The following is a 24,014-nucleotide window of genomic DNA, read 5'->3' on the forward strand; positions in this document are numbered from 1 at the left end:
CAATCTACGTCATGAAGACTCGTCGACTCTGGAGCAGATCACTTCACTTCCATATTCTATTCTGATATTCACTCAAGAGTTGCAATGCAGCATTCACTCACCCCATCTGTCCGAACCGTCTTCCGTATCGTGGGAGTATGCTCTTCGCTAACGGATAGACCGGATGTTGACAAAAACTCAAGGAGGTACTAGGTATCATTCGTGTATGGCATTGCATGATCATCATTAGAGTTGTCATTAGATTACAAAACGTGAAGAAAGAAGAAATCAAACCATTGCCCCCGAGGCAACCTTGGCTCCTTTCCGATCCGTACCCGAGTCCTTATCCAGCGAGCTCACTTTCCCTGGCATGGGCATATCATCCGAGTCCACTTCCTGTCCATAGGCCACCTCGTCATCGGAATCCACTTCGTTCCATCTGTCGCTCGATGCAGGCAAAGGAAAGACGCGGGTGAGGATATAGTACATCACTGCGGAGACGAAGAAGCCTGAAATGTAATTGATATTGTAAATATACCGAGCTCCCACGGGCACGGTACGACCAACAGCGCCTGCAAAGCCGACGATATTGACAAGGATACCCGAGAGATACGAGGCATACGCATGCCAGGAGAATCCGAAGACGAAGTAATATGGCCCTTCCTTGCTGGCGCTATAGAGATCTTTGACCTGAAGGTAGCCTTTGCGGTTGAGATAGTAGTCACAGATCATGGGACCGGCAATGGCGGACAGGAAGATGGAATAAGCCGAAAGATATGTGGTGAACTGGTTGGACGAAGACACAAGGTTCCACTACAAGATGTCAGTGCTTGCCCTAACGCAGCCAATGCAGACAAGCAAGAGGGGCATACCGGACACATAGCCAAACCAACTGCAGCACAAATATAGCTGCCACGCCGGATGTTGAGATAACGCGGGAGCAAAGCAGTCAAGTCTGTACCAGCAGAGACGGAATTGGCTGAGATGTTTGTTCCCAGCTGTGCGAGGGCAAACCCAGTGGCAATCACAAAGATGCCGAATCTTTCACCCGAGCTAGCTCCATCCAAAAACATTCTTAGCAGGTCAAGCGGATTCCACACAGGGTCAGTGTTGTAGATGACTGCGGAGGCTGAGGATGCGATAATGCCGATAAACGAAGTAATGCCGAAACCAATGGGGATCGTCAACAGCTGTGACCACAATGCATCCTTTGGCTTTCTCGCAAATCTCGAGAAGTCGGGATCGTTCATGATGAGGGCAGCGAAGTTTCCCAGGCAGCTCATGATTGCCTTCACAATCGCCCAGGCAAGAGTGCTTCCGTGAACTGTAGCGGGCTGATGTACAACCGGTCCAATACCGTTTGCGCGAGCAATCGACCAAGCGAAGAAAGTTATAGCGGCAATAGGAGAGTAAATCGCCTTGGCGGTAAACAGATGTCTGACCTTATGGATTGGGAACCACAGAGCAGGCAACGATAGAAGCCAGAAGAGGAAAAAGCTGACAAAGTCCTTGGTCTCGACGCCAGCGCTGGCAGAAAGGGAGTTGTGAAGATGGGCATAGCTAGGCCAGATAGCCTCGATCATCACAGTAACGCATTGTCCTGTCAACAATCAATCTTCTATCCTGAAGCTTACTGGTCGGCGACAAACAAAACTCACCTCCAATGTATGACTGCACTCCGTACCAGATGACAGCCATAACGGCACGGTTCAGGACCGGCCAAAAGGAGCCCCAGACTCCAAAACTAGATCTTATAGCGACAGGGAATGGAACGTGGTATTTCGCACCGATACGACCGGTAAGACAGATGAAGACGGCTGCGATAAAGTATCCGACCCAAACGCAGATCCAGGACTGCCACCATGAGAGGCCATCGACAATCATCGAAGAGGAGATCATCCAAGTGTTCTATACCGAATCAGCATCAGGCTGCTCCAAGCCTTCAACAACTCCTGCGCATGCGACTTACGATATTTAGTGAATCCGCAATCCAGAAAGCGATGAAATTGAACCATTTCCACTGACGCCGGTCAGGATCGACTGCAAGACGAAAGAACACTGATAAGCTTCATTTCAAATGGAAAACTCCCCACTGGTTCTAAGACAAGAACGCCCTCAAGTAGTTGAATAAGCCGATGGCCACAATGGGAATCTCACCTGGCCGCAAGTCTTCATTTGTTAACATCAACTGAGCATTGCTCAGTCCGGGCTCTGACGGCACCTTCAGCTTTTCGGCCCATCGCCTGATTCGGGCCATCCTGCGTTTTACACAGATTTTAGCACTGCAATGAAGGATGCAGTGCTTGTTGGCAAGACACAAGGAGATGATGAGGTATACGACGCAACACTAAATCAATTCACCCGCGCGCTCCAGTAAAACAACCAGCTTCTATGCCATCAAGAGAAATTCATGTGAATATAAACTCAGGTACACACTCCATCCCATGGCTTGGATAAGATAAGACATTAATTATGTTGCGTCATGATCCAATAAACTCAACCTTGATAAACCTGGTGGTGACCCCAAGCCATCCACAATGACAGCCCTGATAGGTAACCTTGAGTTGCAACCAGCCAGTAACATGCGACCATTAACTCCCCATAGGAACAGGAGAAGATTGCAAGTGCACTTATGATAGGGATTGCGAAGGATCCGAGGTCCCAGAATGGCCAGGATCATCCCGCCCAGTTGAGCCGTGGACAAACCACCGTCCCTTATCGCCCTCCATGAGACGATGAGGGCCGTGGTCAGGCCGCTGGGGGAAGGCTATCATTTTCCGTTGCTCCATTCAGTCGTGTAAGCCACAGCCGTTATCAGCAATCAAGATCATAAATGGTGGCTGCTGCTCCACTTGGCCTCTCCGCAATCAGCCCGAGCACTGGGGAGCTCCACGGCTCCAGCGACTCAGAGTCCGCCATGAGGCCGCCCCGCGGGCTGGGCATATCTAATCTCATGGTCATTGTGACTCGATGGGATCAAGTAAAAGATTCATATTGTCAAAAGTTAAGATTGTGATGGTCCTTACCATTTGTCTGATATGAGCTGAATTGACAGATGTCTTAATGATTGACGATTCGAAGATAGAAAATGTAGTCAATGCCGAAAATATCACCAAAAATCAGAAAGATCACGTGATTTCTTCTCGAGGAGCCAATGCTGGTAGTCAATTGAAACGTTGGCTACTGGTTGTGTTTACGGAAAGATTGCTTCTGGTACGTGTTACAGAATTTTCATGATTTAACATGTAGTGGAAAAGTGGTATTTGTATACATAAGAAGAAATGCCAATTCAACCTCAACCGGCTGCGTCAGTCGCGCCCGCCTTAACCCTTGTTCCATTTGCCAAACTTCACGTAGTCATCGTAAAGCCCCTTGAAGATTGCCCGTCCCGAAACATCCAGTCCTGCATTCATGCCGCGCATGGTGTCCCGCGACATCACGTCCAGGACGGCATAGAGACCAGGAAGGATTGCTGCTTTCACTTCCGGCACTAAGGAGCCGCGAAGTGAACTCTGCGCGTACTCCATGATTAAGTACTGCAAATACTGACCCGCAATACGCTTGGCTTTCTTGGTCTGATCAGTGAGAGCCTCACGGCTGCCTCCAGATTGTGTGGGCCGTGAGACGGCGGAGACAGTGGGATCGCAGAGCGAGGTGAGCAGACGGGTGAAATGGACGGCATGTGAAGCCTGCAATGGTGCAAGCCAGTACGGCTGCTGAGTGTGTCCCTTTGCAGAAAGCATGGATCGACTTCTCTTCTTGGAGCGGGCGAAAAGGCAGTTCAGAAGTCGCTGCATGACTGGAAGGATCAAGTGGAAACGCCCGCCGAGTTTCTGACGGTGAAGTCCCAGCAGCACTCCCATCAGCTTACAGAGCCGGACGTATATTGTTGCAGCATACTCTGGGTCGATGCGGGGTCCAGCTTTCGAGGCGCATACTGCGATAGCCGCCAGCAGGCCGTCGATGTTCCATTGTGCGATGCATCGGGTGTGGTTGCGAAGTAGAATGTCCAGACACTCTGTAGCGAAAGTGAAATGTTCAATGGAAGTACTATGCGAGAGAGACTCTGTAACTGCCGTGCATAGGAGAGACAACTCCTTTGCAGCAGAAGTCTCCTTATCTTCGATAGACGGTAGTGAAGCGACTGCAACACCAGCAGCAAGTAGGCGATAAGCGGCACGATCGCCACCGAACCCAAGCTCCCGTAATTCTTGAAACACCACGGTCACTTCATCCACGCTCATAGACTTGAATTTCTCTGTAGTCGCTCGGATGAAAAGTTGCTGTTCCTCGCCAAACATATGTTGGAGGGAAAGAGTTTCAGCGCATTGAACAACAGGAACTGTGATGCTTCTGTTCGATCGCCGACCAGTAAAGACACGGCGACTTATGAGCCTCCGCAACGAAGATTGCGAGTCCAGAGACCTTTGGACGTAGCTTTCGATCTTTGTCAAGAATTTGTCAACCTCAATGCTATCCGCCACTAAGTCTTCAAAGTCCTCCAGGGCATCAAGGATCTTGATCAATGTAATGGTTTCCTCAATCTTCTTCTTCTTCTTCAACTGATCCTTGACAGATCGAACTTCAGCCACAACCAAATCAAACATATGCCGGCGGCAGGAGTCGAGCTCTTTTTCAACAAATGCGCCAGAAAGCTGTTCCCGATGAAGCCAGAATTGCGATAGCGAGACTCTGAAGAAGAAGCACTCCATTGAGTCGCGGTCAAGTGACTTCAACTTCAGAACCTTGGTCGAAACCTTGCGATACATCTTTTTAAACACCTTATCACGATCTTCCTCCGATAGAACAAGCAACTTGGATATCACTGCTCGATGTAGATTGCGGAACGCTTTCATAATCTGTAGATCGCATTCAGTTCCCTGCAACGTAACAGCTTTGGCAACGGTCCACATAGGCTCCCAATTACTCGTGAAAGTCGCTGCAGTCTTGGGCATATCGGCCAGCTTGGCCATTAAAGACAGCAGTCCGAGCTTGGTCTCTGCCATATTATCCTCCTGGAGAAGAGTTTCCTGAAGCAGGTCCAGAAGCACACCTCTCTGGCGCCGCATGATCAACGGTCCAGGCACTCTTTGAAGGCTTTCGATATAGAGGTTGCGATATTCCTTATCCTCTTTCAGCCGCTTGGAAAGTACATGAACGAGATCCACAGCGATTGCCGGCGAGTTGAGTAGGTATTCATGGCAAACGACCGAGGCCCATGCCTGCACAAATCTCGTAATCGAAGGTGGAGTCTCCAAGTCCGCAGAGGGCAATTGAAATTGTGACACTACTATACCGAGAATGCGCTCGAAAAGAACACGCCTATCATCAGTCTTCAGCTGAGGCCAAATATCAGGGCTTCTGACGAGCGTAAGGAAGTAGCCCAAGACAAGAGACACTGACGAATCGAGTGTTTCAACCCGACCGTTCCAGGGCGAAGTTAGGGATTCCAGAGCATCTCTCTTGGTGATCGTGCCGATATAGTCAATGACCTCGCCGGTTAGGACATGGAAGCTCTCCAAACGAGCCGCGTCGGTTGATTCCTTGACAGCGGCCAGCGCGAATTGATACGCTTCGAATGATTCCAATGCAGCGCAAGTGTTCTTCATTCGATTCTTATGATTACGCTGGATTGAACTCACCGCCGCATCGGTTAGATTCAAAGTCGCGACCATAAGCGGGTCTTCGGCTGATTGCACATTATTCTCGAGTAAATTGCGAGCTAGTCGCCACAAACGCCAACGCCAGTGGAAACTTTGCTTCGAGGACAGCGTCGCCGTCAGGATGTCAAGAATAGAGTTCAACTCTTCTCTCGTGCCCGCAGCACCGAGGGCTCGATTCCTGAGACCGGCTTCTAAGAGAACGAACTGAGCAAAAGCGCCTGGTGCAAAGGAAATCTTCCCGTCCTCGCCTCTTATTTCCACTGCGGCTGCTCGCATCTGCGCAGCAGCAGTAGCGTGTGTGAGGGGACTCCGCAAGATATCGCCGTAAACGGTACACAAATCATCGTCCTCCCAAATAGAGAAAAGGCTCAAGCTGATATCCGCGAGGCGCGCCTCTTCGACGTCGATCAACTGCTCGTACCATAGTTGCATAAAAGTCGGAAGATCTCTTGCAGCAAGGAACGCGCGCAACAAGGGGATCACTATTCCATTCTTAATGATACCGTAATTGCGGTCTGTGCGGTGCACGCCACTGCGCCAATGCAGAAGTATCTTCTCAAGTAGAGCCCTCAACAGCTTGGCTGAATCCTTAAGGCCAGAATTCGGTAAGAAAATATCAGCTCCCAGTTCGATTAACAAGGCCGTCAAGCCCCATTCAACCTGCGACAGACCCTCCTTGAGCAGCCCCGTGTATGCCGCATGAGTGAGAAGCGTGTGTAGAGATAACTGCACGTTCCGGTTTAGAACAACACGGAAAAGCTGTTCGAGAATGATCACGAATTCCGAAACGTAGGCTGACGAGGAACCCAAACTCTCCTGTTTGACAATCGAGAATGCCAGCTCCGCAACTGCAACAAAGAGGGTCTCCAACCAGGGAGCCTCGTGTGTCTGCCGCCGGAAGGTGTCTCTTGGAACGGATCGGGCAGCGATATCGAGGTATTCAGGCAGCAGCTCAGCAGTCTTCCAGAGCTTCTTCTCCGGCTTGCTGGTCTTCGAAGCCTCAGTCGCACAGAGAATGGGCTTGAACGTCTCGGACACCGGCTTGACAGAGCTCCAGTCCGGCTCATCGCTGGAGTAGTCTATGCCAGCKCCACCTCGGTCGAAGAACGCTGTACGAGCCGGTAGGACGACATGGAGAGCTATCAAACGCTCAACGCCGTGTAAAACCTGAGCTTTCTCGTCCGTATCCAGTTTGATGGAGCGCACACAGACCTGAAGCCTGAGTGCATTCTGGAAGCAATACTTTGCAAAGCATTCATGACTTGACCCGGCGTCCGAATCGTCCCGACGGAAAGATCTCATTTCCCACAATTCCAACACGGCCGGGATAATGTAGAGGAGATGTTGCAAGTCAGTCGTCTTTCGTGCGTCGAAGAGCTGTTTGGAGACGATAGCAGCCAGCTTGAATGATTGACCCAGTAGCTTCGCGACCGATTCTGGTTCGCCGCGGAGGGCATGCTTCAGGTGCGAGCTGGCGACCTCATCGATACCCGCTGCCCGACTCGTCAAGTTAACCAAGCTATACAGACAATCCAAAACGCGAATAAAAGAGAGGAAGCAGGAGGAGGATGTCTGCGGCTGCTCGTCGATATCCATAGCGTCTTGGTCGTCCGCAACGGCTCTCTTCCTCTTAGTCCCCTTCCTGTCGTCATGTGGTGAATCGCCCAACTTATCGCTCGACTCCGAGCCAAACCGCAGATCATCAGCCTTTCCATTCTCGAGAGTTGCGAAAATATCTTCCTCCAGATCTGCGATCACGTCGCTTAATGTCGGTAGGAACTTCTGGTCTTTGAGTATGGTCGCCAAGGTCTTTGGAGGAATCAGATCGATCAGCTGTCGCAGGAGGAGAAACGAGGCCGGTTCAACACGATGACTTTTCCCAGCCCGCAGCTTCTTCAACAACCACCGTAGAACCCATTCTTCTTTCGGGGCGGCATTGGTCTGAATATGTCCGTTTCGATTGATTTCCGGATGTGTTGCACACAGCGTCAGATCAAGGCCGATGATCTGAGCAGCGTCGTTGATCTGTGCTAAAGGTGAAGCGGTGCCTTTTTCGAGCCGCAGAAGAGTTTCTTGCGACGAGCGCGGGCGCTGTATATCAACATAAGATCAGCATACACACTCCGCAGAAGAGAAGTCTGAAAATACAAACCTCCGCGACTGAAGGCATCTCGTCCGAGATCTATGCAGACAGAACTCCCAGTCCGTCTCTCCCAAATCCAAAGAAAGGAAGAAAAGTGGGTTGTTCTTTGCTTCGTTATCAGACAGATCAAAGGGAAAAAAAAGTTGTGATACCGTTTGGCGGCGGACCCAAACCGACTGACGACAGAAACCCGCCCAGGCCTATTTTTTCCGACCGCCTTTGCCCGCCGAAGGTCGATCGACGTCGCTCCCCAACTCGTTTCATCATCTCCTTAATTTGGTTATCAGTTCACTCGCGTGACATTTGCACAAGTCTATTGCTGTATGTCGGTTGCGAACCCGCCCCTGCTCATGATTGCCATTATACTAATGAGCCGACTTCTAGATCTTCCGCAATGGCCGACTCCAATGAATCCCAGCCGGTTCTCCGGTCCACCAAGCCCGTCAGCGAGGCATTGCTGAACGAGAAGGTACAATCACGCTTTCATGACTTCCTTGCCGTTTGTGTCGTCCGCCTAGCTCAGACTGCAAGGAGTCGATTGTGACAAGAGTCCGAATGCAAGCCGGTTGCATACAATTTCTACTTCCAATAGCTAACATGACTGTTATGTTGTTTACAGTGGGACCGCGCCATCTCCTCCATGATCATTCGTTCCTCCCTCGGTCTCTCCTTTGGTGTTGTCTTTTCAGTCCTTCTCTTCAAGCGGAGAGCTTGGCCCGCGTGGGTTGGTCTGGGTTTCGGAGCTGGTCGTGCCTGGGAAGAAGCCGACGGTATGTGCAAGGCCATTGATTCTCAAAACCGACAATGGCGAACAAGACGAGTACGGCGGCTAACACAGTTCTAGCTTCCTTCCGTCGGGGTGATTCTCCTGTTAGAGATGCGCTGCGTAAATAGAGATTGGTTTAGCATTTTATCATGTACGATACCTGCATAGGTGTTGAAAACAAGTTCGGTTGAGGCGCTTTTCAAGTAGCTTAGAGATGTTCTAGGCTTTTTTACCTTTCAGCATGCATTATATCTGTCGTCTTAGTCCCTCTGAAATGTCGCTTGTCGACTGGCTCAAGCATACTACGGCTATTTTCGCCAGAAGAGCACAGGATAAATTACTGGAAGAATGACGATGTTTGCGACTAGGTAGCTTCCATACGACTTGAAATACTAGAGCAGTAGACTGTCTGCGTGCTTTGCCTTGAGGTTACTCTTAAGGCATCTATCGATCGGAGCAAAATAGACAAGAGAAAGACCCGTTCTTTCAGTGAGTAAACGGGGGAGAGCTTCGAAAACGGAAAATTCAGAAGGCATGGACGCAGTCCGAGCAGAGCTATGCACAGAGAAAGGAAGGAGAATCAGGAGCTCTAAGATCCAGCATCTATTAGGTGGGTATCGGGGTCGTAAGTTTTCGAACGCCAGGTTCAGCAAAAGACAAACGGGGCAAACATTCTATTTAGCGATGTGCAGCAAAAGGCACCATCAATCGCTAAATCTCTAGAGCATTGGGTTTGGTGATTGAACGGTGGCATGTGCGTGCCCGGGTTCGAGCGGCGAGCCGACGCTCTTATGCTCTGCAGGACTCGATTGAGACAAATCGTTGTTCTCGATCGTCGAGGACTCGACCGCAAGGCCGTTGTGACCACTATGTGTGAGACAGCCAACGCAGGCACAATCGTTGCCGCAGAGGCAACTGCCAGTCACATCCGAGCAAGCATTGGGGAGTTGCACAGGATATTCGATGGTGTAATATTCGGAGGGTACCATCAGATGTTGCTCTGAGGCGTACTCTGTAGAAGGCGAGCCGCCATTTGGACTGGAGTTGTCCATGTTTTTGTGCATGGCCCCCGAATGGTTTTCGTGGCCGAAGTGGCTGAGATTGGTCAAGTTGTAGTTGAATGGAGTGGCATCGGGGTTGCCATTTGAGTGCAAGTTCCGATAGCCATTCAAACGCTCGAAACTCGATTCCTCGCCATCAAGCGTGACTAAGAGACCCATTTCTTGAACGTGCCGTCTGGTAGTGTTATTAAAGGGATGAGTGGCGCATCCTAGACACTGACAACCGTCCCCACAGTTGCAGTCATGCTTCAGCTCTCCGCTGAAATTTGCATGTGGGGAACCAAGATTTTGTGTCTGACCCGACGTGGGCTGTGATAAGGTGCCGTGGAAGAACCCATTACCGTTGGAGACATTATGCTGCGAGAAACTCGGCTTTGAATAGTCTAGCGTCGGTTGAGGCATGTAGTTCGGCATGACCCCAGGCTGTCCGGGCGGCTGATTCTGTAAAGGGTAATGCGACGAGTAGCCATTCTGGCCAGCTGTATAGAAATGCTGCCAGGATGAGTTCTGTGGAGTCGAAGTTGGTGGATAGATCGCGCCATCCGAATAGGGCTGATATGATGCAGTCTGCGAATTCATAGGCGAGTCATCCTTTCGGCAACAAGAACTCTGAGGTGGAGCGGGGACAGTTGCTGGCGTCTTTGCAGAACAGCAGCTACTCTTTTGGGATCCTGAACTCTGGACGTTATCGAATGCCTGCTGAGCCATAAAGGTAGGTGGAGTGATGAACCCCGAGGTTGTAGCACCGCTCGAGTTGCTAGCAATACCGAGCCCTGCGTCATATGGTGAATATGGCGGCAGATGGCTAAAGACTCCATTCTCGCCGTGCCTGTTCTCAAATCCAGACATAGGGGTGAAACCACTGGCGAAATTCTCAGGAGGTGGTTGGAAAGCGCTGGCCCTTCTCTCGCTCTGCTGGCTGTCACCTGTGGACGGTAGTTGCGGCGTCATGGGGGCGACAGAGAGTGGATTTTGAGCCGGAACATGTTCGCCCATGCTGGCAGGGACCTGATATACAGGCCTACATAGACAAGTAGATCCTGGATACTGTCAGCCCTCAGAGTCCTGAATGCAAAAACGGTGCGGTGAAAGGTTCTCTTCTCCGAGTCATACTAACCTTTGGGTATAGCAATCATAAAAGCGCACTCCCGCTGACAGCTACACTTGCCTTTGGGATGGGGACATTTGGCAAGCGGACGCCCCGCTTTTGGGACTTTGATCATCAGTCTGTCGAAATGCTGGCATTTCGACGAGCGATGGCCACGAATACATGGCTTACTGCATGGACAGGCTTAGCAACACTGAGGACATGCCAACCGTTAACTGAAGAGTTAGGCCTTACCATGACCATTTGGCTCCCTCTTCATCAAGAGGCATGGTTGCAGTTGGCTTATCTCAACCCAGCCTAGACCATATGTTGAATGCCAACCTCTTGAAATATGGGCTGAACGACAGATATGTCCCTCGGTTGGATCAATTGACTCTGCAAGCGTCCGCAAGTTGTTACCCCACTTTGGCAAATGACTAGCGCGTCAAAGCTCTGATCAAGTACTAAGCGGGGAGGGTAGGGCGGCTAGAAAGTAAATAGAATAATGCAAATCGAAACCTTTCGGTCAAAAGCACAATTTGCGAGGTCCGTTCTATGGGATAAGAAAAAGAATCATCGCAATGAGCGAACACTATAGAGTACGGAACGATCCGGTTGCTCGGCCAAGAGGCGGGGAGTTCAATCTAGTAGGAACTGAAAATCAGACAAAACGGGGCAGGAGTTGATTTGTCGACTCTCTGCGAATGTCTGTCGGGAGGAAACCAAGAAGCAAATAGCAACCCAAAGAGGTAGAATCGAACAGCCAGACTGCACCCTTGTAGGCGCTTGAGGATGCGGGGAGCAATGACGGGAGATAGTGCTCGATAGTGGCAGTAAATGATTTTTCCCCTGGAGAGTCGGAACTTTGACAAAGAAGCGAAGATCCAATCAGAACGGAGTAAATCGCGGCTTTTCGTCAGGCATTGAGGATGCCTGAGGCATTCAGGCGGAGTTTATCAAAAATGCTGGAATCAAGCGGATGCGTTGCCAATCGAGCTGCGACTAGCTCCAGGTACCATCTCTTCCGCTCCTGGCGTTTCTTATTGCTATAGGTTAGGTATTCTTATCCCGGTTGGACGTGCGATACTTCTTTTTACGTCCACCGACATTGGCATACAGGGTTTATACTATACCACAACCCAAGTCGAGCCTCTCCCATCCTCCATCATCCATCCATGTCCCCAGACAACCGCGGCGCCTCCGGCCAGGCTCCGGAGGATACGCCGTCTTCACGCGCTCGGGATTTCTTCTCCGTTCCTGCACCGATTAAGCGCATCTTCGACCAATTCCCTCTTGTCACCTACCATTCAAATGACCTTCCTCACCATTCTGGGACAGCCCGACGCGGCAACCGTTTGTTTGTCTTCACAGATCCCGCGAGCGCCAGACGAGGGAGGCCGTCGTTCAACCCGCAATGTCTCAAGTGGCAGGTTAGATGGATGATGGTCAAACTCCTACCCATAATCAATGACTGACTGAGTCTCTCTGAGTACAGGCATACTTGAGATTTGTAGGAATTGATCTAGAAATCGTCCCCTCGAACAACCACGCTTCTCCATCCGGCGCACTTCCCTTCCTTCTCCCCGCGCTGCCAGCCGGCACTACTGCGCCAATACCCTCGACCAAACTACAGAAATGGGCCATTGAACAGGTCCACTGTGAGGAAGAGCAGCAATTGGATGTGCGCTTTGAGGTGTATGCCTCATTACTGGATCACCGGATACGAAATGCCTGGGTGCGTAGTGTCCTTGGAATGTATGAAAATCGGGCCTCACTGACGTGAAAAAGCTATACATGCTATACCTGGACCCGAAGAACTTTGAAGCAGTAGCGAGGAGACTATACGTGGATCCATCGACCAGCAATTGTGCAGTGCGTGCCGCTCTGGCCATGCAGCTCCAGCACGCTGCGCGTGACGAGCTACTGAAGACCTCAGCTTACGTGGACGTCATCGCATTGGAGGCCGATGCTGCGGACGCATTTGAGGCGCTTTCGACACTACTAGGAGATAACGAGCATTTCTTCAATCGACCGAATCCCGGGCTGTTTGACGCCAGTGTTTTCGCGTACACTCATCTGATTTTGGATGAAGGGATGGGTTGGAAGCAGAATCGACTGGGGGGCTTACTGCGACAGCATGCGAATCTTGTACAACATCGCGACAGACTGCTAAGATTTTTCTAGGTATACAGCCGACTGTATAATATGTACTAACCATACTTGCATACATTAGCGAAGCTGCGAAGGAAGACAAGACGCTTGAAATAGACAAATCAAGACAGAAATTAATGTTCAAATCCGCTTCCTGAAGCACATACCAAACCACCAGTGATCCCAACACACTTCTGCGCCCGCTTACCCAACACCTCGAAGCCTCCGGTGGCGATAGCAGCAAATGGAATCTATCCAGATATACCTTCCGCACGCGTTCATCTGTGTCTGTGTTTGCAAGGTGTCTCCTTCTGGATAACCGTACTAGCTGCCTCCCACATCCCCGACGCGGCATCAACTCCGACAACTTCGGCATCCCGAGGCGCGAGCCTGAGAAGCTGCAGGGTATTCCGGCCCGTGCCACAGCCCAGATCGACCAATCGGAGTTGGTGCGACTGAGATTGTGAGATTTTGTATAGACGCGGGCGTAGATCGCGTAGTTGGATGGTTTCCAGTCCCCAGAGGAAGCTCCCGTCTTGTGTCGTAGACCTGGTCGGTACTCCGTAGACTTAGTCGTTGCTCCTATAGGCAAGGACTGTGGCTCCTTACCTCTGCCCACTTGCCGTATGCTACGACTGTGTCCAAATATTGAATAGATTTCCGAGATCTTCCGTCGCCCTTTGGACTTGCTTGGACAATTTCGCGGATTGTTTTGGTCATTTTCGAGTCGTATGTACAGATGTAGGCACCAGGCTGCAGGCAGCACAACGCAGTGTAGGAAGGAAGTCTCTCATTCGGTCTGCGACCAGTCTAATCAGTAATTCTTCATGTGAGGTGTGATTCATACCAGTCCAGCAGATGAATCATAAACGTTGAAAGTGGAAACGCAGATATTTCCGGGGTTGCATGCATAAAATGCAAGTTTAATTGAGTGACAGGCGACGTGTCAACGTGGTGTATCACGCTCTAGCCAAGAACCGGCATTCATAGACAGTAACCTTCGTGTTCAAAATCATCCGTCTTGCATTCAATTGTTGCGATCGTTATCTTTCTAAACTGCCTGACATGACACCATGAGACATCAAAGATCGTGACTCGAACATGGAGAAAGAAAGAAGAAAGAAAGAAGAAAGAAAGAAGAAAGAAATAGAGAAAACAGGTTTGGGTTAAAAGAAAATGGACCTGACACCGTACCAGACGGGAGGTAAGAAAGATAAAAGGAAATGGAAAGGAAAGAAGCAACCGGGCATTGATCCAAACCCCAGAATTGAGAACAGAAGGGAACCAGTCATAACCGATAGCACCCATACCCAGGAACGCTCCATCGCTGAATAGACAGAAGAGAGAGATTAAAAAGCAATATCAATCCAGCACATCATGCCCACATGCTAGTAGACCGTCGCTCCAAAGGGAGCCGTCTCCTTCAAATCCTCCACTAGGTCCTCCACATTGTTGAGATATCGCCCTAACAGAGACTGCTTCTCCTCAGTCGTGCGCGTATCCCCATGGCACTTTCCTCCGTGCCCTGGCCCTGCCACATTGAGACTTCGTGAATATGGACCACCGCCCAACTTGCTAGGACTGCGCTGCAAACCACAGACCGCCGTATTTGGAGCACTTGCACCGATGGGATATGTTGGCGTCTCCGGCATCAAATAGAAATAAAGGAATTCAACAAGCTTGAGTTTGACCTCGCGCGACGTCGCGCGCTGCTTGAATAAAGAAGTCACGGTGAGCAGTCCGTCCAGTTCTTCAAAGGTTCGCGTGTTGGCTGGGTGGTCCAACAAGGCTGTAACAAGGGTGAGAAGAGTTGCGGACTGAATCGCAGGGCAATTGATGGGGTCGAGCAGGTCAAGAAGAAGATTCATGTAGATTTCGCGAGCGAAAAGAGTCCGCGACGGCGGGTGGAGGAGGAGAACGCCTTGAATCAGGTCGAGCGTAGAGAGAATGAGCAAGTCATTGGTGCCAGTCCTTCCGCGACCCAGCAGATGCTCCAGGCAGGTCACCAAGCGCATTGCGACTGCTGAATTGTTAGTCTCCAGACAAGCGCGGCGACCACAACAATCATGGGAACATACCATTCCATTGAAAGCCTTCTTGCAATTTGAAGAATTCTCGAAAGGCCGGATCATCTTTCAAGTCAGATAGAGCCTTAGGTTCTGGCTGTGGAGCTCCAAACGACAGCAGCGACCTCCGTTTTTCAGACACCGGCTGTTTCGACTTGGACAAACAGATCTGTGCGAGTAGGCCTTCCACCTGGCGCAATCCCTTGCGGACCTTGCTTGGCTCATAAGAAGAGAGATAGTCGAATGAGTGCGCCAATAGCGTCTCCATGAGTGGATAGAATGCGATGCGATATGATATATGATATGAGTAGGTAAGAAATGGAGGCTCAAAGGACACAGGACAACGGAGATATAAACTGAAGGATGAGGATAGTCAAAAGAAGAGCCCTTTAGTCCCGACGCTGAGGAACACTGGAGACAGTAGTGTTATCTATAACTCGCTAAAAGCCAAAAAGGCAAAAATAGAACATAGGCCAGACACTGTTTTTCCCTCTCCGTCTCTCTCTCCTTCGCTGGGATGTGGGTTTAATAATTAAGATTATTGATAGTGTAGAAGAGAAGATAGCGCGACCAAGTTGCCCAACTCATCATTGACACTTCATCTGGGCATCTGGGCTAACTTACCCAGTCGTAGTCCATCATCATAAGACTCTTAGTGTCTAGGGCCTAAATCCTAATCAGCATCATGCTGGGAAGATCGTGCCGATGAATTCCATCATTCGGATCCGTTTTCCCCTCGCTAAGTGGCTCTTCTAGACCGTCTCTCTCCACATCCCAGCCACCCACAGTGTGTCTAGTCTCTACGGTCTCACAGCCAGACGGTTGCCCCGGGAACTGCGGCCCCCATTACCCGTGGGCGCTTACCCTTCAGCCCTGGTGACGAACTAGGATCATCTTGTTGGTCGGCAGAGTAAGAGCTTTTCAAGACTCAAGCTACTAATGATGTCAGTCTCAGCTACGCCATGTTCCGTCAGATTAATCTTGTTCAGCTGGGGCTTGGGTCGATCTCACGTTTACAGATCCCAGCCCTGGGAAACGGAGAGTTATCAACAACAATGACACCATCATATCAACAACAGCACAGCGATGCCTGAAGGTGGGGAAATTCCGAAAAAATCTTTTATTTTTTTCCCTCTCTCATCAAATTGCCAGCCCCTTCGGATTGAATTTGATTATTCCTACTGATGACGGAATTTTCTAATCTCTCCCCTTGCCTTGATTCATCCCTTGTTCCTGACTCAACTCAAAACTGCAAGTATCCTGCGACTTCGAATGGTCTAGTCACATGACTTGGCTTTCTGCTGCCTTGGCGCCTAGCGGCCCAAGGTTCTTCACTGCCCACTGATGAATGCGGGGTGGATGTCTCAAATTCACGGCTTTGCTTGTGCACCATGCATATGAGATGTGCTGCCATACCCACGCGCTCTGTCACAGGCCCTCAGGTATTTGAACAGATTTTCGAGAATCGTTGATGGATGCAACCACTCTCATATTCTTTGTTCCTGACCAGTTTGCGTGCATATTTTTGAAACCTCGTGGGCAGAGCAACTTCTAAGTGAGAGCTGTATCAAGTGCCCCTCATGTCCTCGGGATCTGCGTTTCAACCTCCGATAGAGATTCCAACTCGAAAGAGCTCCGCCGGTATGGCTGAGCGCCTGCATACAAACTCATCTGTGATGAGTGGAAGCCAGTGGCAAAGCGAGAGACTTCAGACCAACATGGACTCTTCCAAAAGACATACTCGGAACCGATCCAGCTTGGATGGAACAAAATATCGTGATGGGAAATGGTCGCAAGAGTACGAGAAGATCCTGATGGGCCCATATGACTACATGCAGCAGCATCCCGGTAAGGATATCCGGCGACAGCTCGTCACAGCTTTCAACGTCTGGCTGCAAGTTCCTCCGGGGAGCCTCTCAATCATCACCAAAGTAGTGGGGATGCTTCACACCGCTTCGTTGCTGTAAGTCGCGAAATAATACTCCAACTAGAATAGTCACTGATTTATGTCTCTTTGCCAGGGTCGATGATGTGGAAGATAACTCCGTCCTCCGCCGCGGCATTCCTGTCGCTCACAACATCTTCGGTACCGCGCAAACCATCAACTCGGCCAATTATGTGTACTTCCTCGCTCTTCAAGAGGTGCAAAAGTTGAATAACCCCACTGCTATTGATATCTTCGTTCAGGAACTATTGAACCTGCATCGGGGTCAAGGGATGGATCTGTTCTGGCGAGACACCCTCACCTGCCCTACCGAAGAGGAGTATTTGGAGATGGTGGGAAACAAAACGGGCGGTCTCTTCCGACTTGCGATCAAGCTGATGCAAGCCGAGAGCACTACTGGCATAGACTGCGTGAGCCTCGTCAATGTCATGGGGCTGACCTTTCAGATCTGCGATGACTATCTCAACCTTTCCAACAAGACTTACAMCCAGAACAAGGGTCTATGTGAGGATCTGACCGAGGGCAAATTTTCGTTCCCTATTATTCACAGTATCCGCTCCAACCCACGCAACCTTCAGCTTATCAATATTCTCAAACAAAGAACCAAGGACGAGGAAGTTAAGCTGTATGCGATTAGTTACATGGAAAGTACTGGCAGTTTTGCCTACACGAGGAAAGTGGTCCGAGAGTTGCGTGACAAGGCGATATCTCTCATCGACGAGATTGACGCACAGGGAAATGGGAAACAGGCCGAGGGGCAGCAGGATGGGGCGATGGTGCGGGAGATACTCGGCAAGATCACCGAGTCGACTTTGCGTGATGGTGCTGATGGCGCTAATGGCGGCAATTGAGAGTTTCGTGTCTTTTCCAGAGTACAACTACCTTATACCCAGAGGGTGGATACCCACATATGAACCAGGATGGCAGCATTTGGGTGGATTTGGATTGCATTGATGAATTCCGTCATTTTATGATAATGATGATGATTATAGGCCTTCTTCAAGACAGACTGACAATACAACAAATTGTAATATAACTGAGGTTGCCGTTTTGAGCGAGCATGCATTCATTCACTGTAATCTCTTGCATCATGATATCTTTGAGCTTCTAATGTAGGTATCTCAAACCGAAATAACCACGAAACATTACTGTACTGTAGCCTCCAAATTGTACCTTATATATGCCATACCATGGCCATGGATATAACCAACCAAGAGCACCTTCACATAATTGTACAACAAGCCTTCTCGAGCTTGCGCAGCACGCGGGGAAGAATCGCATTGACCACCTGCTCGATCTCGTCCTGCTGCTGCCCACCCTGCTGTTGGTGATGGGGTTGCTGACTGGGGTACTGCTGATGCGGCTGCTGGCCATGTCCGTAGCCCTGCCCATGCCCCTGTACATGTCCAGTAGAGGGCGGCATCTCCGCCGGGCCCCCAGTGAGATTCACATAGATCCGGCCCGCGTTCTCCTCGGTGGCATACTGCAGCCCCAACTCGCGACAAACCTGTTCGACACGCGGCTTAATCTTCTGGACGTGGTTGGCGGAGTGGTTTCCCTTTCCGACAATGCTGCAAGTCATACCATCAGCAAACTAACCCTCTACCCGGCAAACCGACAGAAGGAAGACTAACACATGGAGATGAGTCTGCCCATGCGCCTTGGCATATTTGATCCTCTGCTCGAGAATCTCCTCCGCCTCCTCAACGAACTGCCCGTGCAAATCGATCGTGTCGGCCGGCACGCGCCCTTCGGCGTTATTCTCGCGGAAGATGAACTCGGACGCTTGCTTGTTGTACTCGTCCATTTTGCGGCCGTGCGCTTTGCCCTGTTCGGAGAGTTCTTTGGCCCGGGCGCCGTCGCCGTTCGAGTAGGCTTCTTGGCTCTGCAATGCATGGTATGCGTGTCAATTACTGTGCCAGGATTGTCATTGTGCATTGAGCGGGACGAGGGCGAGGCGCACCCGTTGGAAACATGAGTTGCGCTTTGCGGCTTCTTGCCGGGCTAGGTCGCGGAGGCGGTCGTATTCGGCTTCTGCGTCCGCGCTTTGGTCGTGGCTAAAGGCTGGGTGTGCGCGTTGATTGTTAGCACATCCTGGTGTATGCGTGGACTGGTTTGGGTCTGGGTTGTCTCGCAGAGCAGCAAACCGAACTCGGTAGGTTGCGGTGAAGGTGACTTACCCCGAGGGCCCATATAAGACATTTCGTGAGACATTATGATAGAGATGCGGTAATATACACAGATGGAAGATTATGTCATAGCACAGTTTTATAAGGTGATGAGAACGCGAAATCAAAAAAGTAATATCACAGCTAGATACAGTCTGAAGAAGAGAGATCGGGATCGAGGGCTGAATCGGCGTTTCTTGCGACCAGCGAATGAGCGGGCAAGGGGAACTCAATTCGCGGTTGAAGATGTGGAGCAACCAAGATCTTCATTCTTCTTGTCCAGGGTCCGGGAAGCAAGACTGAACCAGGGCATCTATATCCATAGTCCAGAAATCGCTGAATATCTAGTCTGTTTCGTGGCTATGATTCTCTTGACTTGATGAAGAGCTCATTGTAATGCCATGGGGTATGATGAAAGGCTGTGAGCATGTATGGAGTACGGGTATACAACGTTCAATAGTCTTGTCGACTAGTTATCCTAGTCATAGTCATCTCAGTCTAGTTGGTCATCACATAAGCAAAGCGGCGGCAAGAGCACGAATAGTCAGTGGAGACTGAGCCTGAGGGTGAGGCAGACGAAACCCAGCGTGTGCATATACAGAAAAGAGAGTCTAATTAACCGGACATTTTCCGTTGTTCGGTCGGAAAGTTGGTACTTGGCAGGTAGTTAATACCTACGATGCAGTACTGTTCTACGATGGCTTATGGCTACATTTGCGACAGTTACTACTACTGTCTAGTCTACTCCCGATGCTAGTAGAGATAAGGAGGGAAAGTCATCTGTCTCGCTAGACTCCTTCAAAATGCCGAATGGTGATTTACATCTGCGGAGAAATTATTGATCGACATGCTTGAGTGGAGAATTGAAGAACAAGCATGTGCGTATCATTTGGGTGTCAGGTACATAGATACCTATCAGAGACCATCATCTTCTCAATTGCCTTGACAAGAATAGGTTCATCTATAAAGAAAGATGCTTGAGACAAATCCTTCTAGAAGGATGAGAGAAAAAGCCACTGTTGCAGCAGCCACCATTAGACTAGTCATGCTGCGCGCAGTGCGCGCAGAATTGTTTCTTGTTCCTGGACCGATGCAAAGTCTGTGGCTCCGATCAATACGCGATCTCCACCGCGTGGCGACACACTGAAACTTCAGAGTCGCAGTACGACTATCATTCGGAAGATAATTTATATTTCGTATCTATCTAGTCTAGCTAGGCATTGCGCAATTGCTGTGATCACTATGGTTTGTATGTGCGAACGGTAAGGGCAAGACAAGTCCTAGCTCAGGTCCATATTTCACGTGGGACATCATTCTTTCAAGAGCTGAATCGTGTTGTGTAGAGTCCTTAGTCAGGGACACACATGATCTGCGTAAGATGATGGCATTTTAATTTACATTATCAGCTCAGTAGCCTCATGCGCCGGCATATGTAAAATAGTCTAGAGCACAAGTGGAAAGGTCATCAGCAGATATCTACTACTTATCTAGCTTCAGCAGGTGGAATGGCGTATGGATACGGTCATGGTGTGCTTTCACCTCAAACTCTAGTCAAACAAAAATGATACCTTACACACGTCTCGGTTGCATCAACTGGCAAAACAAAGATGACAGCTTCTCCAGTCTTCACTTTGATTCCACAATGGTTTCAATCTGCTTCCAAATAGCACCGTCTTTCGAACATACCGAATCATTCGTAGTATACTCCATTCCTAAGGTACTCTGTAGATCTCTCTCTTGCAGCCAGCTGTATGATAAACCGCCCTGTCGGATTAATAGCTAACTAGCGTACCGTGTCCATTCATCAAAAAGGAGGGTAATCGACTTCGACGGGTTTGATCATTGGTTCGCAGAATTGTGTCTCCAGCATGGCCCCTTACCCTTGCAACCAATCATAATAGCGACTACAGGAAACTTCCCACAATTCTGGTCACTGGCTCCACTTCCCCCTTATTGTTCTTTCCCAAAAGTGAAAAGAAGAGAGGTTTTCTCTGCAAATCTGCTTCATTTCGTCTCGTTTCTCCGAAACTTAGTTTTACTCATCTTATACCGTGTACTCGTACAGTACCTGCCTAGATACTACTGTGTAGGTAGATCGATGACTTGTACTTAGTAGGACCTCTCTAGATACTCCATAGGTACTACCTTCTGTCTCTCTCTGTCTGTCTCTCGGATTTTTCCCCTTACGTTAGCCTCTTCCCTGCGGTCCCTCTACCTGCATTTCCCACCCCCCAATCTAAAGCCTTGGGCTTTTTCTTCCACTCCCACTTTCCCTCGTCCTCTTCTGTCTCCCTAAATCATCCATCCTCATCTATCGACGCCTCTGAGAAGGGTTGATAGATAGATTAATTTCTTCATCCCGCCTTTCCTCTAGCTTCTTTTCTTGCGACCGCTATCTTTCTTCTACATACTTTATTTTCTTCTTCTCCATTCGATCGGATCGAGATTGTGGTTCCGTACCCGGTGCTTAGCCCATTATTCTCCCGGCCTTGCGGGCGGTTTCAGCTTAACTACTTCTTTCCTTTCGCCTCCTTTCCCGCCCGGTCCTAACTCGTTCACCTACCTATAATTTTTACGCCCCTTTAACTCCCTTCCCGTTTTTCTGTACTGTCGCTCAGCTTCTTGGTAATATTATCATCAATCAATTCCGAGCAGTCAATTTGCCTTCTCTTTCTATCTGAGAAGTGCGAACTATCATCCTCCCACCGGAAGGGATTTCAAACCAAGTGGGTGATCCTGTTCCTTTTACCCTCCGCACAGCCGCCCATCTGCCTGGTCTGCCTCGAGAGGGCCTTTCCGCCGCATGAACTTACCTCTCCTTGCGTCAGCACGATCACTCTGATTTGTAATTGTCTGTTGCCTGTGTGTTTTCTGTGGGGAAATTTCATTTGCAATTCTTCTCGGTGTACCACGTTCGATGTCGTTGACTGTCTCATCTGATGGTTTCGTGACGATACTTATCTCCTTTGCTGACATCTGTCATTGATAGACTTCCACGATAATCAGTGCCGCGAAAGCCCTTCAGAGGATACCTGCCTTGCACTAGACTTTCGTTAACACACCCCAATCGATTGAATAATCAACTACCGCCAAGATGGGTTGTGGAATGAGTACCGAGGATAAGGAGGGCAAGGCCCGTAACGAGGAGATTGAGAACCAGCTCAAAAGGGACAAGATGATGCAGCGAAATGAGATTAAGATGCTTTTGCTCGGTATGCCTCCATCGAGCCGCTCCTCAACTTCGACAAGACCTTTTCCACTAATGTACCTGAACAGGAGCTGGTGAGTCCGGCAAGTCGACGATTCTGAAGCAGATGAAGCTCATCCATGAGGGTGGATACTCGCGCGATGAGCGGGAATCATTCAAGGAAATCATCTACAGCAACACAGTTCAGTCGATGCGCGTCATTTTGGAGGCCATGGAGTCGCTGGAACTTCCCCTGGAAGACGCTCGCAACGAATACCATGTTCAGACCATCTTCATGCAACCTGCTCAGATTGAGGGAGACAGCCTGCCCCCGGAGGTTGGAAACGCCATTGGTGCTCTTTGGCGCGATACCGGTGTTCAGGAGTGCTTCAAGCGTTCCCGCGAGTACCAGTTGAACGATTCCGCCAAATAGTGGGTTTACTCTGCCCGTCAGCGGTGCTTCTGAATGTTTGCTAATTGGATTGACAGCTACTTCGATGCGATCGACCGTATCGCTCAGCCCGACTACCTTCCCACGGACCAAGATGTTCTGCGCTCTCGAGTCAAGACTACTGGTATCACAGAGACCACCTTTATTATTGGTGACTTGACCTACCGGATGTTCGATGTCGGTGGTCAGCGTTCGGAACGTAAGAAGTGGATTCACTGCTTTGAGAACGTGACGACAATTCTTTTCCTGGTCGCCATCTCGGAGTACGATCAGCTGCTGTTCGAAGACGAGACCGTCAACCGTATGCAGGAAGCGCTCACCCTGTTCGACTCGATTTGCAACTCGCGGTGGTTCGTCAAGACCTCTATCATCTTGTTCCTGAACAAGATCGATCGATTCAAGGAGAAGCTGCCTGTCAGCCCCATGAAGAACTATTTCCCGGATTATGAGGGCGGTGCCGACTACGCCGCAGCCTGCGATTACATCCTGAACCGCTTCGTATCACTCAACCAGGCCGAGCAGAAGCAGATCTACACTCACTTCACATGCGCCACCGATACTACACAAATTCGTTTCGTCATGGCGGCTGTAAATGGTACGTCTCCTAAGGGCCCTTTTTTCACTCTTAATTGCCGACCACTAACGTGTTCCAGATATCATTATCCAAGAGAACCTCAGACTCTGTGGTCTGATCTAATGAGCCATTATACTTGACGGAGTGAGGAATTTTCTTTCAAAACATTTAGACCACATATTATGTGGCTTGTAATCAGATGTCGATCTTCTTTCTCTTTTCCTGGATGTTGTTGCCATACGTGATCTCGATTTTCCCCTGCTCGAGACCCTGGCGTTTGAGACATTCAATCTGTCCATCTACTAATCTCCTTATTTCCTTTGTCTGGAAATGATATCTCACCAGCTCTCTGTTATCATTAAGATTATTGATATCCCCAAAGACTCAGAGCAGGAGTTTGTTGATCATTTCTTTTTCCATTCGCCATGTGCAGCGGGTTATCTGTTGTTTCTTTACAGCCCTGCAGGCGAGAGACAGTGATTTATGTCCATTTCCTTTTATTTTCTTTTTGTTTTCCCATGGGATGCCCGCATTTTCTTATTCAATCTTGTCGTTTGTCTTCTAATCTTTATCTCATCCCTCTTTACGTTTCCATACTTGTCTGAAGTTTCCATGTGTCTGCTTTTCGAATACTGGATATCCTCTCATCATCTCTTGATGCCCTCGTCACAGATTCTGTGTGCAACCTGATACTACACACCCTATCCTTGGTTTCGTGCCCATTGGGAACAATGAAGGACGATATGGCAGTGGGCACAGGGAATGGCAGGATA

General features: G+C 49.7%; 9 protein-coding genes across 9 annotated transcripts; 4 read left to right on the forward strand and 5 right to left on the reverse strand.

Annotated features, from left to right (window-relative positions):
• Positions 1-267: 267 nt before the first annotated feature.
• Asppvi_002541 (nucleobase cation symporter-1 family protein) lies at positions 268-2,236 on the reverse strand (the record flags this gene model as incomplete). Its single annotated transcript, XM_043298523.1, has 5 exons — positions 268-792; positions 852-1,579; positions 1,638-1,887; positions 1,949-2,019; positions 2,137-2,236. 5 exons carry the CDS (start codon positions 2,234-2,236, stop codon positions 268-270), a joined length of 1,674 nt encoding a protein of 557 aa, XP_043154458.1.
• A 1,066-nt stretch (positions 2,237-3,302) lies between these two features.
• Positions 3,303-7,812, reverse strand: Asppvi_002542 (ribosome biogenesis protein URB2; the record flags this gene model as incomplete). The annotated part of the gene is made up of 2 exons (XM_043298524.1): positions 3,303-7,733; positions 7,795-7,812. 2 exons carry the CDS (start codon positions 7,810-7,812, stop codon positions 3,303-3,305), a joined length of 4,449 nt encoding a protein of 1,482 aa, XP_043154459.1.
• A 367-nt stretch (positions 7,813-8,179) lies between these two features.
• Positions 8,180-8,679, forward strand: Asppvi_002543 (MICOS complex subunit MIC10; the record flags this gene model as incomplete). Its single annotated transcript, XM_043298525.1, has 3 exons — positions 8,180-8,254; positions 8,405-8,555; positions 8,630-8,679. The coding sequence occupies 3 exons, from the start codon at positions 8,180-8,182 to the stop codon at positions 8,677-8,679; spliced, it is 276 nt and encodes a 91-aa protein (XP_043154460.1).
• Positions 8,680-9,270: 591 nt separating this feature from the next.
• mac1 (putative copper-activated transcription factor GRISEA) lies at positions 9,271-10,989 on the reverse strand (the record flags this gene model as incomplete). The annotated part of the gene is made up of 3 exons (XM_043298526.1): positions 9,271-10,652; positions 10,730-10,890; positions 10,955-10,989. The coding sequence occupies 3 exons, from the start codon at positions 10,987-10,989 to the stop codon at positions 9,271-9,273; spliced, it is 1,578 nt and encodes a 525-aa protein (XP_043154461.1).
• Positions 10,990-11,874: 885 nt separating this feature from the next.
• On the forward strand, positions 11,875-12,883 carry Asppvi_002545 (putative mitochondrial outer membrane protein (Sam35); the record flags this gene model as incomplete). The annotated part of the gene is made up of 3 exons (XM_043298527.1): positions 11,875-12,129; positions 12,195-12,434; positions 12,488-12,883. The coding sequence occupies 3 exons, from the start codon at positions 11,875-11,877 to the stop codon at positions 12,881-12,883; spliced, it is 891 nt and encodes a 296-aa protein (XP_043154462.1).
• Positions 12,884-14,238: 1,355 nt separating this feature from the next.
• On the reverse strand, positions 14,239-15,184 carry Asppvi_002546 (cell division control protein 14; the record flags this gene model as incomplete). Its single annotated transcript, XM_043298528.1, has 2 exons — positions 14,239-14,870; positions 14,929-15,184. 2 exons carry the CDS (start codon positions 15,182-15,184, stop codon positions 14,239-14,241), a joined length of 888 nt encoding a protein of 295 aa, XP_043154463.1.
• Positions 15,185-16,496: 1,312 nt separating this feature from the next.
• Positions 16,497-17,712, forward strand: Asppvi_002547 (FPP/GGPP synthase family protein; the record flags this gene model as incomplete). The annotated part of the gene is made up of 2 exons (XM_043298529.1): positions 16,497-16,879; positions 16,938-17,712. 2 exons carry the CDS (start codon positions 16,497-16,499, stop codon positions 17,710-17,712), a joined length of 1,158 nt encoding a protein of 385 aa, XP_043154464.1.
• Positions 17,713-18,083: 371 nt separating this feature from the next.
• Positions 18,084-19,063, reverse strand: Asppvi_002548 (Smr domain-containing protein; the record flags this gene model as incomplete). The annotated part of the gene is made up of 4 exons (XM_043298530.1): positions 18,084-18,432; positions 18,496-18,746; positions 18,825-18,925; positions 19,042-19,063. The coding sequence occupies 4 exons, from the start codon at positions 19,061-19,063 to the stop codon at positions 18,084-18,086; spliced, it is 723 nt and encodes a 240-aa protein (XP_043154465.1).
• A 3,060-nt stretch (positions 19,064-22,123) lies between these two features.
• On the forward strand, positions 22,124-23,364 carry gpaA (guanine nucleotide-binding protein subunit alpha gpaA; the record flags this gene model as incomplete). Its single annotated transcript, XM_043298531.1, has 4 exons — positions 22,124-22,241; positions 22,306-22,648; positions 22,706-23,262; positions 23,321-23,364. The coding sequence occupies 4 exons, from the start codon at positions 22,124-22,126 to the stop codon at positions 23,362-23,364; spliced, it is 1,062 nt and encodes a 353-aa protein (XP_043154466.1).
• Positions 23,365-24,014: the final 650 nt, after the last annotated feature.

Source organism: Aspergillus pseudoviridinutans (assembly GCF_018340605.1).
Source record: "Aspergillus pseudoviridinutans IFM 55266 DNA, scaffold_2, whole genome shotgun sequence".
In the NCBI taxonomy this organism is placed as follows: Eukaryota; Fungi; Ascomycota; class Eurotiomycetes; order Eurotiales; family Aspergillaceae; genus Aspergillus; species Aspergillus pseudoviridinutans.